The sequence below is a fragment of the Oryzias latipes genome, chromosome 21, assembly GCF_002234675.1.
Source record: "Oryzias latipes chromosome 21, ASM223467v1".
Taxonomy (NCBI): domain Eukaryota; kingdom Metazoa; phylum Chordata; class Actinopteri; order Beloniformes; family Adrianichthyidae; genus Oryzias; species Oryzias latipes.
Window position 1 is genome coordinate 30,537,811 of NC_019879.2, and position 15,897 is coordinate 30,553,707.

Sequence of the window (15,897 nt, forward strand, 5' to 3'; positions counted from 1 at the left end):
TGTTTTATTAAATGTGTGACAAATGTGCAAACTTCGGCTCCCGTCTGTGCAGGAATGTTGGCAGATCCCTTTGGGAGGATCATTTCAGTTCAGCCACATTGGAGAATCAGTTGTTTTGTTCTTCATCATTCAGAGGTGAACTTAAATCTGAAAGAACCCAATTGCCCTTGAGCCAAAGTCCATGAAGTGAAGTTAAAGTCCCATTCACATTTGACCCCTCCCTTGGGGGAGCTGCAGGCACAGCAATGCTGAGGAACCCCTTGTCAAGAAGGGAGGGGGTCGGGTTCTATTTTTAGTCTGAATCAGTTTGGATTTGAACCCATGACCTACTACTTTCAGGGCAGACACTCCATCACTAGGCCGCTGTGACAGACTGTTGGATCCATTTTTGTCCCGGAATTTCTTCCTGACTGGGATCGGAGTCACTGACGCCTCCTTCCTCTGGATGAGTTCTCCGTGTTCTCCTGGACTCACTGTTCCAGCGTTCCATGTCTGCATGGAGGATGGATCTCACATCTCTATAGTCCCAAAGATGGAGAAACGTCTTTCCGACTTTGTGGAAAGACTTCATGTTGGTTTGTTCTTTTGAGGCCTGTCATCTGTTTCGCTGACGGCTGCGGTGGTTCTCAGGTCTGGGCGTGGCCAACGTAACTCACCTTCACAGAGTTCTATCAATCATTGTTCATTCCTACTTTTCAAAACATGGAATAGCTTCGTTAAAGTGAGATTTGAACAGTTAGATTTTACTAAATTACCTTTATAGATTAAAAAAATTGTATATGTCTGTGTGTCACAATAAAACTGTTTTCAGTGCATCTGAATGAGAAAATTGTAGAAGAAAGCGAGCGGCAGCCTTGTCACATGACCAACCCGGATCCCTGTCTGCAGCTTTGGAGCTGCAGACAGGGATCTTTGAACCGAACCTACATGAGTCCCAGACAAAGGAGAACACACGCGTGCGCCCTTCATTTCCCTGTTAAATCCAGCCGACAGCAGGAATTTGCATGCGTGAGGTTCAGTGTGCTTCAGTACAGACTGGGTACTGTTTGGTTCTACTTTGAATCCTTATCTGGCAATATAACAAGAATCCATTCACGTGCGCTCACTGATCACACGGGGAGGCTGAGCTGTGCAGCCTGTGGGTATCCAGCCGCTCGCCACCATTTTCAGATAACAGCGAGGAGCAGCGGGCAGGCCTCACAAATGCAATCAAGCTCCAGCTGCACCGATCCAAACACAGCTGGTGATGAAGCAGACGCCGTTTAGGGTCACACAGGAGCCAGCAGGCGAGGAAGAGGAGTCTCTGCTGAGAGACCTCTGACGCTGAAGATCAGAAGGCGGGAAGAAGAAGCTGAAGCTTCCATCTTTTCTTATTTCCCCCTCTCTGCATCCGTCATCTCTGTTTCTGTTGCTTTTCCACAAAAACATCCAACTTCAATGTAATTCAACCCCAAAATAAAGAAGAGGAACTGTGTTCTGCTGTGTGTCAAACAGGTTCAGGTGAGAACAGTTCCTGCATCCGTCTGCCCTTCTAGACTTTAGAAAGGTTCAGTCAAACACAGGGGAAGTCACTGCAGAGGCCTTGCAGTGTCACTGGGACGGGGGCGTCATTCAGCTCCTGACAGGTGAGCTGTGCAGCAGAGGCCGTTCCCGTTCTACGGACTATGAGGTCAGCTGACCTTCATGGGTTAAGTCTCAATTTGTCACACCAGACAGATGTTCACTGTTCCATAAATATCTGTTAAAAACGAAGCGGAAAAGTTTAAAAGTCACGACCAGCTCGTGTAGTCCTAACATTTGGTGCAGCCTTTGGTTGTGGCGGGGGCGTCTCTGTTGGGGAAACAAACCCTGCCGTTAACAAAAAAAAGGGCTTAATAAGTCTCTGTCATCCTCCAGCTGCAGACTCTGTTTCCATGGTAACTTTCCGTGTTTTGTCCTGCTGAGATGCTCGGCTGCATGAACTCAGACAGACAGGTGTGTGTGAACGTCAGGCCCAGTTTTGACAAAAGGTCCATCAAACCTGTTTGTGATCCAAATCCATTGTTGTTCTGAAGAAAAACTCACGCTAAAAGGAGAATTTGAGAGATTTTAGCCTGAGTTTGTATAAGAATGGTCCTAAACGCGGCCTGGACTCCAAGGATTTGAGCAAATCTGGCCTGATGCTTGTTCAGAATTTATGGAACCACTGTCTGGATCTCATTTGTGTCACAGAAACTAAATCAGGAAAAGTTGCAAACATCCACAATGCACCTTTGCACCTCCATTCATCCACCCATCTAAACCTGATTATTGCTGATCGGGGTCATGGGGTTGCTGGAAGACACCCAGCTCCCGGCAAACAAAGGTGGGGTGGATCCCGGCCAGGTCTCCAGTCCGTCACAGGGCTACACAAAGACACAGACACACTCACAACTATGGAGCAACATGAAGTCACCAGTCAACCTCTTCATGGAGCATTGAATTGAATAGACAGAGCTCTGAACCTTTGTTCTTCAATGATTTGTGATCTTCACTGGTGTCCATGGATTACATGAAATCTTTCCACCTTTATCCACCTTTGTCATGGTAGGGAGAACACGTCAATGTAAGGGGGGGGGGGGGGGGTCATCTAAGATAGAACAAGGGTTAAGTTTCATTTTCATTGAGCAATACAGCATCCAATCCTGCATGTTCTTCTGGAAATGCAGCTCCTTCTGCAGAACTCAGAAGTGGGGAACTATGATTTATGATGAAAAACAAGGTCGAGACTCTTCTGCAGACGAGCTTTTCATCCGTCATGAGGGTTTTGTGAACGAGTCCCTCCTGGGTTTCTGTACAGTGTGTCCAGATGCAACAGGACCGCTTCCGGGTCTCTGTGTGCAGCTGCATCCCATCAGGATGCTGTTCAGGTTTGGCACCATGGACACGTAAAGCCACACGGAGAAGGGGAGTCAGACGGGAAGAAAGTGCAAAAAACATCAATTCCCTGCAGAAGAACTTGTTAACACGCCAGACACCCCAGAAAAAACAGGCTCTCTGCAGTTTTAAACAGTTAAGACCAACCATCAAAAGGTTTTTCTGTTTTCCATTTTCAGGTCCATTTACTACATCATTAAACAGAAAATTACCAGTTAGTAGCAGTCAAATGCTTTCTTTTTTTTTAAATTGTTTCTGCAGAAATTCTTTTCCTTCACCATCTGGTTTTGTCAAATTTCAGTGAAACATTCCAACTGAATCTGACCTTTTTCATAAAATCCTCTTTAGACCATGAAGTTGTTTGTGGTGGTGAAAACTATCTTGACTAGTTATAACCAGTTCACAGCTGCGACACACACAAGTGTGCTGCCATGTGGATTGTCCTGAATAAATGCCCTCCTTCAGGTGGAACGTTACCATGGAAACTAATCCAGCTAGGGGTGATGTGAGCAGGACATCTGCTCGCCGCCTCCGCTTGTCCTCGCTGTTCTCTGACCAGAAACAGCATCTGGACACGAAACACGGAAAAATCTCACATGGATCCTGGTGGGTTGGTTGTTGTTGTTTTTGGAAGCCTCATGAATCATTGCTGGGGGAGGCAAACAGAGATAAACCCTCTGCAGAATTAAAATGTGATGACAGCCCCCCCCCCCACGGTGAGGCCGTGAACGCAAACAGGCTGCAGTGAAGAGGCCGTTTCAGCGGGGAAAAGAATCAACTTTTAAGACTTATTCAGTCCAGCATGACAGGGAAAAGGTGAGGGGGGAGCCACCTGGAAACAGGCCTCAGGGATTTGCATGACTCTTCTTTATCAGTAACTGTCAGAGGAAACAGCACACGGCCTGCAGGCAGGGTGTGCACGTGCACACACACTCACAGCCTGTGGGTAGCCGCTCGCCACCATTTTCAGATAACAGCGAGGAGCGGCGGGCAGGCCTCACAAATGCAATCAAGCTCCAGCTGCACCGATCCAAACACAGCTGGTGATGAAGCAGACGCCGTTTAGGGTCACACAGGAGCCAGCAGGCGAGGAAGAGGAGTCTCTGCTGAGAGACCTCTGACGCTGAAGATCAGAAGGCGGGAAGAAGAAGCTGAAGCTTCCATCTTTTCTTATTTCCCCCTCTCTGCATCCGTCATCTCTGTTTCTGTTGCTTTTCCACAAAAACATCCAACTTCAATGTAATTCAACCCCAAAGTAAAGAAGAGGAACTGTGTTCGGCTGTGTGTCAAACAGGTTCAGGTGAGAACAGTTCCTGCATCCGTCTGCCCTTCTAGACTTTAGAAAGGTTCAGTCAAACACAGGGGAAGTCACTGCAGAGGCCTTGCAGTGTCACTGGGACGGGGGCGTCATTCAGCTCCTGACAGGTGAGCAGGTGGGGGCCCAGGAGGGTCCCAGGCGCAGCAGTGACAGCAGGAGCCGTCTGAAGGGTAACCAGGATACCGAGGAGCGCGCGGCGTCCCCTGCCTTTAAAGCAAATATTGACTGGATGTTCAGGCAAACAGGCCTTCAGGTGGAGCGGGCTTTCTCCAGAATGACGTGGAAGCTGGTGATAATGTCCTTTTATCTAATGATGCGGTTTAACATGGACATTGGGGGGTGTGGGGGGGTGTAGATTGAGAAAAAACCCCACCCCCAAAATGTTGTGAATCATTTCTGCACAGCTGATGTTTAGTGTGGTTTTGTTTGTGATTGTGTGAACTTTTTTCTGCTGCTGATGGAGACGACAAATCCTTTTTATTTTCAGCGAAGCAGATCCGTCTGTTTGTTCAGTTTATTGTCAAAGCCCCTGAAGGTGTTTGCTTCATTAGTGTTGAACTGGAAGCATCCTCCACAACATCCAGATGGCTTGTATTTCGTGTGCATAATGTTTAGTGAATCATTAACATCGCCTGCCTGCAGCTCCTCTGGATCTTTGTGATCTGCAGGCAGGTGATGTAAATCATCCCGGCGGCCCGGAAGAACCTGCAGCTCTAATGAACGTGTCAACATCAGAGGAGATGCAAATCCAGGCAAATGTCAGCCTGTTGGGTCAGAGCGGGGGTCTTTTGTGCAGACAGGTGGGCCCCTGCAGGTGTGTCCTGACTAGGAAGCAAAGCTGCATCTTTTCAGTGAGGATGCTGGACAAACAGAAGCACACAAAACCCCTGGAAAACTTTGCCCCCGACTTAACTCTGACATCCCAGCTGCCCTCCTCTCTGCCTCTGCCGCCAGTTTTATGCAAATCTCCCGCCTTCTCACTGGATACCTGCCGTCACGTGATCTATTCAACTGATGCATTTTCTGAAAAGTCACATTTTTAGCAGATGGTTTTGCTTTGCATGCAGAGCCAGCCCCCCCCCCCCTCCCCCGTCCGCCGGTGTCTTTTCCCGCCGCTGATCCGTACCTGCGTAACGCGAGCCGAACGAACAAAACTTCATCTTCAGGTATTGTACGTGAGGCTCAACGTGAAGCAAATACGGACAAACAGGAAAAGCCACAAAGGTGGAGGGGCTCGTGCGTGCTGCGCGCGCCGGCGGCCTCCTTCCGTCCTGTTTTATTAAGGACAAAAACAAAATTAGAAAGTTTTTGCAAACTCCGGATCATGAAGTGAAATGACGACATGAAATGACGACCTACCTGTGTGAGAAGAGCCTGACCCCGCGCGCCGAGTCCCGCTGCTGTGACAGGTGTGCACTCTTTATACCTGTGCCGCGCGCGCACTCCCAGTCCTCTCTCCTCCCCCCTGAGGTGGCTCCTGGGTGCGCGCGCGGACACCTGTCGCGCTTGATCCAATATTGACTTTGGGAGGGAGGGGCTGCCTCCGTCTGTGTCTGTTGGAGGTGAGGGGTGAGACATGCACGTGCACGCACGCGCGTGAAATGAATTATCTCAGAGCCTCCTCCTCCCTCCTCTCCTCCCCGGTGCCAGGCAACAGCGCGCGCGGAGGGCCTTGCGCGCGCGCGCATCATTTCCCTGCAGCTTTTGCCTTGCAAATGACGGCGCGGGCGGACTGAGGAGTCGTTTGTAGACCCGAGACAGAAGGACCACTTGGACCAGCTTTTACGAACCCAAACATCTAATGATCCTCCTGGGATCCCGGACCTGTTGCTGTGGGCCGCGTGCACAGAGTGACACCTTTTTCAGGTGTACACCTGGAGAAGAAAAAAAACAGTGATCGGATCCTTTGGCTTTCAAACCACCAAAGTAAAAAGTAATCCGGGAATTTAAGAATTATAATGACCTTAAACTGCTGTGGTTTACTTCTTCTTCTTCTTGTGTTTGAGGTTGTTAAAAAGCCTGTAGCTTATTGACGGACGGACAAACAGCTGAAGTGGATATAAATGACCTTATTCAGGAAAAAAATACCTACAATCTTTTCAATAAGCAGATTTTTGGCTCAAAGCAAACAAATGTTTAATGTTTTTGTAAAAAATAAATAAATAAAAGTCTCATATTTTAGCCTATTTTGGTAAAACGTCAAGGGAAAACTCCATTTGGACAAAATATTATTATGCATTTTTTAGAAAGACCTTTTCTGAACCTATTAGGCACATTTTCCTGTTAAACATTCGAATAACCCAAATTTATCTTTATTGTTAGTGAAGCAAAGATGGAAAAAGCTAAATGTAAGTAGAATTTGGTCCAAACTCCTTTGTCTTTAGGAAACATCTGAGGTCCAGTTTATTTAAGCTTTATTTAATAGGGACAGTGCACATTAATGAACATCTACCAAACAATGATAAGCGTAAACATGCTGGATTATAGCAATGATGCTAATTTGCATCCATAGTCCCTAGGCAGGAAACATAAAACAGGACAAAACAAAAGACAGAATCACAGATACAATAAGAACACAAGAAGGTGGTACATTATGAGAGTTAAAAGTTTAGTTATTAACCAGCAGATCTGAATTCTGTCCATCAGTTTGGGGGGGTTTTCCTTTCAGACCTGGATCATGTGTGCTGTACTTTTTTTTCTTCACGGGGTCTCTGTGGGCCCACGGCCACAGCTGACCTTTGCCTGACGCTCCTGTGCTTCTGTTCATCCGCAAACACAGCCGGCCAATCAGGCGTGTCTGTAAGTGAAAGCAGCTCAGGTTTCTCCCATAATGGTCAGCGGTAAACATGTTAGATGCATCATATGCATTATCTGCCTGATGGAGCTTTTACAGCTCAGGCCGTGTCCTCAGGCTCCGCCAGACCTGCCGTGTGACAGAAGAGGACGAGTCATTCCAGGATCAGAAGAGGACATTCATGAAAATAAACCTCCACTTTTCTGCTTCATGCTCATCATTAATAGGTAATAAACTGTCAAAGGCTGACCACAACCTTTAGAAAAATAAGACATAGATTTGCATTTTGGCTTTTTTTTTCTTCCAATTATGAAACAGATTATGACTTTGGACACGACTTCCTTTCAAAGTAAAAGACACCGTGTACCACATAGGATCCTCTCAGTGCTGCAAATGTAGAAGTCATTTGATGATCTGCTTCATTCTGTCGTTGATGATGCATCTCAGCCAGGAATAAGTAAATCCAACAAACTAAAATTAAATTAGAGTTTAATTACGTGACCTGTACCTTATTTTTTGAGTTCTATTTGTGCTTAACAGATTTTCTGTGGTCAGTCAGCACAAATCTCTGTCAGAAGGCCTCAGCATCAGGACCAGCATCGTCTGGTGCTTGGCAGATGCTGTGCTCCAACTCTTGATCAATGTTGGAGACATCGATTGTTTTGGTTTTGTGTGATGCACCATATCAGCCCAAAAATATATGACAACATGTTATTTTTATTGAACTAGAGAGCCACAAAGGAGGGGTCAAAGGGTCAGATGTGGCTCCGGAGCCGCAGGCTGCAGACCCCTGATAGACTGACTAAATGTGACAAATAAAAGAGAGAAGACACCTTTGTTCCAGCCATCATTCTTTTGGAAAACGGTTTGATTTTGTCAAATCCAGCAGATGGACATTTATTATTGGAAATATTATATTAAAGCAAATGTTACAAAGAAACAACGTGAAAAATAAGTTTTAACATCTTTATTTCAGATTTAATTAGACCATTAGAGGGGGGGCCAAGACAAGCATGGCATTTAGGGGGTAATCCAGATTCATTTGGCTTTTTAAAAAATATTTTTCAAGCATTTTCCTGTAGATTTGTCAGAAAATACATGTTTTAATATTTTTTGTGTGTAAATGTTGATGAGAGGGACGCAAATTTTGGAATGACCCATAAATCCAGGAAAATTTGAATAGAGAAAATCTATTACTGTTTACACTAAAATAAACATGTTTCAGTTGTTTTTGTGAGCAAGTGCTGAAGATTTCCCATCATTCTGTCGACATCGTCATAAACTAAATCAAGAAGCTGCTTCACAACAGGAACAAACTTCAGTACTTCAATAAAACCTAAAGTCTGATACAATTAACTCAGAATGAAAAAGTAAAAGCTTTGGTTTTGTAAATGGAAAACTTTGTTTTAAACAGTTTTTATTGTTTGGGGATTTTTTAGAGGAAAACTTGGATGAAACTTCTGTCACTTCAGACAGTTTTCTGTGAAGAAAACGATTTTCTTTTTTAAAGAACAGATTTCTCATGAGCTCCAGTCACAAAGAAACTTCACAGGAACCGGTTTATTTTCAGAGAAGCTCTTATCCTTAACAACTGAAGCTCTTTTACACATCTGGAAATTCCCATGAGGCCACGGAAGAAACCCGAGTCAGAATGAAAGAAAACAAGTTTATTACATCAGATTTAGACATGAGGAACGTGGACGGCGCATGACTGACAGTTCTGATCCCACAACCTGGAAGAGAGGGCGTCAGTCATCCATGAATACTGAAGCAGAGAAGCCTGTAACACACGTGCACGCATGGATACACACAAACACGCACAAGGATACACACAAACACACACTCATGGATACACACAAACACACTCATGGATACACACAAACACACACTCATGGATACACACAAACACACACAAGGATACACACACACACCTACAATCTCCGTTTGACCCTGACCGAGGATCAGGAGGATGCATGAGGAACAGTCTGCACCAAAAACCAGCTGATCCCAACACACACACACACGTGCACACACACACACAGGTTTTCCTAATTGCATCATTTGAAGGGAGGAAGGAAGTGTCTTGACCCCTGAGGACACACAGAGCAGCAGAGACGGTCCAGCTTCACGTTCCCGTCTGCAGGAACATTCACAGAACGGAATCACTTGACAGGAAGTCCAGTCGTGACCAGGAGGAACCAGCCGAGCGGCGCAGAGCTGGGGGCTGCGATGGCGGGAAAGGACAGAGGCTTTTTTTGTTGGCGGCACTAACGTCTGCGGGTCAGCGATGTGTCGGATTGGAACTGCTAACGCAACTCCTCTGTGGGGGCCGAGTCTCCCCGAAAGGCTCCGTCCTCCTTACTGGCCGCTCCGGGTCTTCATGTACGCGTCCCAGCCCGACTGTCGGTACGACTCGGCAGCCTTCAGCCTATCAGGAGCCTCCAGGATACCCCGTCCCACGATGATGATGTCAGAGCCTCTCCTGCAAATCACTTCCTCAGGGGTGGCGTACTGCTGGCCCAATGAATCTCCTGGAAAGAGGAGGAGCAATCACAGGTGACAGACTGCGGGGATTTTTGACGCTGCAGCGCCACTCTGTGGTAAAACAGTGACATTACACCAGAAATGTAAGCGGGAATCAGAGGAGTTCCAGAGGCAACAGCCACACTCCACCTTCTGGTTCTGTCTTCACAGCAGATTTACCTCCAGCTTCCAGCTGCACCCCAGGAGTCATGTGGATGAACTGGGGGCTCTGGGTGACCTTGGAGCAGCAGATGAACCCCATCACAAAGTCCGAATGCTCCTCTGCCATCTGCACCTGTGGAGACAAACAAGCAAAGCGCTGCGGTAAAGCGAGCAGCGCTGCTGCAAACGCAGTTTCAGCGGCGAAGGGCTCACCGCAGCCGCTGTGTATCCGCCGGTGGCCAGGGAGCCGCTGGAGCTCATCTGAGCGAGGAGCAGGCAGCCGCGGCCCAGAGGCTTCCCCACCGCGCAGAGGCCCCTGACGACGCCAGGCCCCGGGACGGCGTGAGCGTTTACAATGTGGGACCACGAGGAGATCTGGTAAACGCCGCCTGCAGAAACACTCCAGTGAGTCGACCGCAAACGTGAAGACCAGGACTGCAGGCGGACTCACCTTCATACTGGTGCTTGACGGTGTTTCCGATGTCGGCAAACTTGCGATCTTCAAATATGAGGAAGTTGTGTTTGTCCGCCAAAACCTGCAGCTTCAGGCTGAAGTCCTGTGTGAAGTCCTGTCAGCAAACACATCATCTGTGAGGGTTCGTCTGCAGAGCTGCTGGTGCAGCAGCTGCTCCCTTCTACCTTCAGGATGTCCACGTGGGTCTTCAGGACGCAGATCTTTGGGCCGAGCAGGTCGGCGAGCTGCAGCAGCTCCTCGCTGCTCGTCACGTCAGCAGAGACACAAAGGTTGGACTGCTTCTCCTCCATGATCTGCAGAAGCTTTGAGGCCAGAGGATGGACGTCTGCAGACAACACGCATCCGTCAGCTGCCACAGTCAGACTGGACCCACTGTTCTGCAGAACAACCTACTCGGTAACTGGGCCCGGTCAGCGTAGCTCTGCTCCCGTTTCAGGTCCAGACACGGCTTCTTGGTTGCAGCTTCACCACCGTTTTCCTTTTTGGAGCTAAAACAGGAAGACAGAAGTTACCTCTGAATGTTGGCCAGCTGCTGCGTTCATCTGAGAACAGACGGACCTGAAGGTGTTGTTGTCCTGGATGAACCTGCGGACGCTCTGGGCCGTCGGCCCGTCGATGCGTCCAGCGGCGAGCAGGACGTCCAGCAGCTTGAACATGGAAATGACGGGCAGGAGTCTGATTCCCCGAGACGCCAGCATCTCCACGCCGCCCTGCTCTCTGTCCATTAGAACGACGGCGTCCGTCACCTTCAACAACAAGTTTTCCTTCAGTTTGTTGCGCCGCCGTTGTGCTTCACGCTGACACACAGCCGCTTGGCCGCACCTTCAGCCCTTCTTTGCAGAGCACGTCTGCCGTCTCCAGGATGCTGCTGCCGCTGGTCACGGTGTCCTCGATGATCAGACACGTGTCCCCCCCACGGAAGGACCCCTCCACCAGCTTCTTGGTTCCTACCAACCATAGGAGGGTTAGCCTGGAAATGAATCCAACACTAATCCACCTCTAAAAACATGTTATTGTGGTTGGATGTGTGTTCTTCTTTGTCCGCCCGCGACTGCTAATCTCCCAATGAGCGCCCCCTATCGACCCTCCGAAGAATCGTCTTACCAAAGGATGATTAATATAACGATTTACAGGGTTTTCAAACGTAAATAAAAGGTTGAAAACCGGCGGGAGGACTCACCATAGTCCTTGGCCTCCTTCCGCCTTATGAGCATGGGCAGCTCGTGCGTGGAGCAGATGATGGTGGCCAGAGGAAGAGCCGTGTAAGGAACTCCACACACCGACTGGAACTGAAGGCCTTCCTCCTTCACGCAGCGATAGATGAGGCTGGAGACCTGAAAAACGCGTCCTAAATGTCAGATCTCTGTGTGACACCACCATCTTTAAAGTCCCACCCCCTCAATAAAAAAAACCTGTGCCATTTTCTAGGACCCTGCTCCCCCTTTCCCTCCCTGTTGCTGAGAGCTCTCTGTTTACAGTCTCTCCTGCTAGCTTCCAGCCCATCACACCCCCAACCTAACAAAAATGGCAGCAACGTCAGAGCTATCCAGCAATACAGTTTAAATCCAGATTCCAGCTCAGACCAGGAAAACATGGATCTATTGGTCTGCAGGTGGATGATCAGAATGGAGCGGAGCAGGGAGCTTGTGCCCCGCCCAGAGTATTTTCTACATCACATGATTTTTTTTCAAACTACATTTTTTATTACATTATTATTATGTAGTCTAGATATCAATTTTCTTTAAAAATGCCACAAGAACCTGTTAAAAGCACCCAAAACACATTTTTTAAAAAATATATAAATGTGATGTGGTTCTTTTAAATGTTGATTTGTTTTTCCAATCAACTGTATTGATGGTTATAGGAAACTTTCCACAGAGTTAACTGAACTTTGGTCAAAACTTAACATCGACACTTAACTCAAAAACAAACAGAAAAGCGGTTTTTGTCTTTTTAAAAAATCGATTAATAGATTGAATGAATCAATATCACGTGGAGAAACTCCAGACCTGTTATTTGGGCTTAATCCATTTTAAATAAGGTTATAAGTGAGGTCCTGGTTTGATGCAGAGTCTGCATTAAACGTTGGTTCCGCCTTGTCTCGGGCGGACCTTTTATTCCGGCCCACAAGCAGCACGTTTTCAAACTTCCGAATGCTGAGCCCAAACCCAGAGAACTCCGGCTGCAGTTGACCTCTCCGCACCCCGAGAAAAAGCTTTTCTTAACACTGACACCGGAACTTCAAGAGGAGCCGAACTGGTGCTCGAACGTGGGTTTTTTTCTGGCGGCACGTGGGTACCTGGTTCATGAGTCGCGGGTGCGACACCAGGACCCTCAGGTCGATGTAGATCGGCGTCATCAGGCCGCTCTTCAGTTTATATTCTCCGAACTTCACCGCGTTCACGTCATGAAGCTTCAGGATCAAACCGTCCACGGAGACGTCGTCCATGACCGAAGATTTTGGAGCTTTTTGCCAACAAACAAAAAATTCGCGCTTGTGGAGGGGCCAGGAAGTGACGTACGATATTTCCGCTCATTTCCTTCAGAATAAGAGTCGCCCTGTAAGCACATAGAATGGTTTGTAGATTTTATTTTATTTGATTGAACATTTGCAGAATATTATTACAAAAAAAACAACAACAACATTTATAACTATAGAAGAATACAGCACAGTTCTGAATACAGAATTACATTTTTTCTAACTGTATGAAAATCTAAACTATTAAGAACAAAATTATAAGTATAGATTTTTAAGTTCCTATTTCAATTTTGTCTAATTTCAACTAAAAAATGGCAAATGAATTAGTTTCTATTTTTATCATTCATTTTCTCCGATTTTATTGTAACTATTTTTAAATGTTTATTTTATTTTAATCTGACTGTTAAGATGATGTTACTGGTGACTTTTCGTGCATGTTGGCGGGGTCACATTTTCGCTGAAAGTTATTGACTATGGAGTCCTATACTGTTCATAATTAAATAAATAAATATTTAAATAAATAAATATGACCTCATGCAAATACACAATCAACCAATAAATCTCTCATAAACATATAAAAAGATCATGAAATTGTGAAAAACCTGCACACAGATTTTAAATTAGCCATTGTTCATTTTGCTTTAAAAACCTGTTCATTATTTTAAAACAGCATTTTAAAATATTCATTTTAATCACGTGGAATATTATTATAATTCTACGTCTTTTTTCAGAACCTTGTATTTCAAAATCAATATTTTCCAAAGTAGCTTTGTTTTTATTTCATGTTGCTGTTTTTCACAATGGCGTATTTATTTCATGAAAAGCTTTTTCAGGAGAATGGGTCTGTCTGTCAATCAGTGATAGTGGGCGGGATCTAAACGCTCATTGGCTCATCCATGGAAATCGACTCATATTCCTAGATACCCGGGGCCTGTTTCACAAAGGAGGTTAAGTGTAAACTCTGAGTTCATAAACCCGGAAATCAGGGAAACCCTGGGTTTTCCGTTTCAGAATGGGAGGTTTGTCAAACCAGAGAAAGCAGAGTAAGTCAAACCCGTTTCTGAAAGAGAGTTAACTTTTACTCGGAGTCAGTATCCATGGTTACTTATGCTGTGAACCTAACCTGGTCGGGAGCAGGTTTTATTCTCCAAACTCGAAGTTTTTGCCGGTCCCCTCCCCTTTTTAAAGACGAAGCACTATATTTCGCTTCAACCTTCATTGCCCACATTTCCGTCACGCGATCTAAGTGACAAGAATGGCTTGTCCTTTTTTGGAGGACCCAATAGATGAGGAGGCTGCATTAATTCGTAGAGAATTACATTTACGTCGTACGAGGATTTTGAGACCTCGACTCGATGTTTTGTCATTTCCCCATACGTTTTTGTTTGAGCGTTACCGTTTTTCGTTGCAGTCAATTACATATACAAAATGAAAACAACATTAGGTCTTGCTATGTAGATGTTTCATATGTCAAATATTGTCAACAAAGCCTACATCCATGACATGCTCACATTTGACCTGATTGAATTATGTTTTTATACTTCATTTTTAGCTGCTGCCATGTTTCTTTTAATTCCTGCAGGATTGCATCTACATGAAAATGAAATCAGGGACATTGAATTAGATTAATGTAACAATTACTTTTTGGAAACACAATTTTCTAGCACTGCTTACTTTCTTAATCCCATATAAACCTATACCACTTGATCAATACAGGGGTAGTGTTGCAGCGTGTGTGTGCTGAGCGGGGTGCAATCCACGAGAGACAAGGGGAGGGGCGATTGCAGGTGCAGATGGGGGGGGGGGGGTGAGCACGGATGAGGAGGACGGAGAAGGTGTCATTCCCAGAATAACTGTTTTGGAGTCATTCTTATTCCGCTCTGGAGGTTGAGGGTTTCCAACGGGAAGTGAACCCCGAAGGAGAATTCCCTTCAGCCCTGAAGGAAATCTCCCCTGCGCTTTTGACCACGCACGGTCGGAAAGACGAGAGAAAAGAAGGAAGTCTTTGCGCAGCGAAAGGTTCAACAGTAGACAAAAGTTCACTTTTAAAAACACAATTGCATGTATTAATATTAAAATGACCAACGTTTGCTAGAGGGGAAGGTTAACAAGAAAGTCCTCTAAACATTACCGACGTTAAATGCATTTTCCCCCAGATTGGTTCTGTACACTATGCAGCATTTCATGCATTTACACCAGGAATAACACTTCAAAAGTACACCTAAATATCACCATTTTTTATTTCACACCTTACGCTATTTAAAAAGTTATTACAGTCAATATTTATAACAATGATTTAAATGCAAACTTAGGCATTAACTTGAGCAGCTATGTTTTCCACGCTAACTGTCTCTGTTTTGCAGATGCAGCGGTGTTGCTTTTCTTCTGGAATATGTTCTCATATTCACTGTAACTCTGCAGCAGCACGTCAAGTTCAGCTGGCGAAAAATACGCAGACCTCTTTGTTTTCACGGTTGCCATGGTGACTCGTGATATCTGCGCTCCATTGATAATGGCTTCTTATAGTCGCGGTGCTCACGCTCACCTCCGAATCAGTCCACTCAGAGTTGATTGATCTAACGCGGATCAGCTGCTCTGAAACTGAAAACTCAGAGTTGTCAATCTCTCGATTGACCAACTCAGAGTTCAGGTTTGACCTCAGAGTTGGTTGAACCTCCTTTGTGAAACAGGCCCCCGCTCAGCGGTGTGCCAGTCAGAGAGATGACATATTGATTGCAGCGATATCCGCGCGGCTTTGCTGACATTAGAGGATCAAATAGAGACAAACTATCTGTCTGCTGCAGAAGATGCAAACATCTACGACTCTGTTTTTGTAGTTTGAGGGTTTGTGTGGACCAAACCACAGAGGAGCTCCGGTCGTCCACGTCTCAAAGTCCCCGGTTGAAACACTCCTCATTCTTACGCAGAGCTGGCGGACCGACAGTCAGATCAGGCAGCTGCGCAAAGCGGAACAAGCCTGCTCGGGCCTCCTGAACCTTATGATATTTTTCTATTTTCATTGAGACAATGATTATAATCAGGTCCTCTGGTTTTATTTTTCCCTCTCAAGGAAAATGTTGAACCTTTCCTGCGATGACGTTTCTGACATCTTAACACTCTCCATGTACATTGTGCATCCATGCATTGTTACTGAGATAAGCACAAGCAACCGCTCCATGTGGCTATAAGGCTAAAAACATTAGCTGGTAGCTCCTCCCACACGCGGCATGGTGCGTTCATAGAAACTCCAG

At 46.0% G+C, this 15,897-nt stretch overlaps 1 protein-coding gene across 1 annotated transcript; it reads right to left on the reverse strand.

Moving 5' to 3' along the window:
- Positions 1-8,655: 8,655 nt before the first annotated feature.
- Positions 8,656-12,716, reverse strand: umps (uridine monophosphate synthetase). The gene is made up of 10 exons (XM_004086935.4): positions 12,467-12,716; positions 11,348-11,501; positions 10,990-11,114; positions 10,726-10,913; positions 10,561-10,655; positions 10,332-10,492; positions 10,144-10,261; positions 9,906-10,081; positions 9,711-9,825; positions 8,656-9,538 (listed from the first exon to the last, which is right to left on the reverse strand). Exons 1-10 carry the CDS (start codon positions 12,614-12,616, stop codon positions 9,366-9,368), a joined length of 1,455 nt encoding a protein of 484 aa, XP_004086983.1. The 5' UTR covers positions 12,617-12,716; the 3' UTR covers positions 8,656-9,365.
- Between the last annotated feature and the right edge of the window lie 3,181 nt (positions 12,717-15,897).

Excerpts from the sequence above, each read along its gene's own strand:
- umps (XM_004086935.4), bottom strand. The coding sequence starts at position 12,616 with ATGGACGACGTCTCCGTGGACGGTTTGATCCTGAAGCTTCATGACGTG. Across the intron at positions 11,502-12,466 it reads ACCCGCGACTCATGAACCAG|GTCTCCAGCCTCATCTATCG; the intron begins GTACCCACGTGC and ends CGCGTTTTTCAG. Across the intron at positions 10,493-10,560 it reads TGACCGGGCCCAGTTACCGA|ACGTCCATCCTCTGGCCTCA; the intron begins GTAGGTTGTTCT and ends TGTTGTCTGCAG.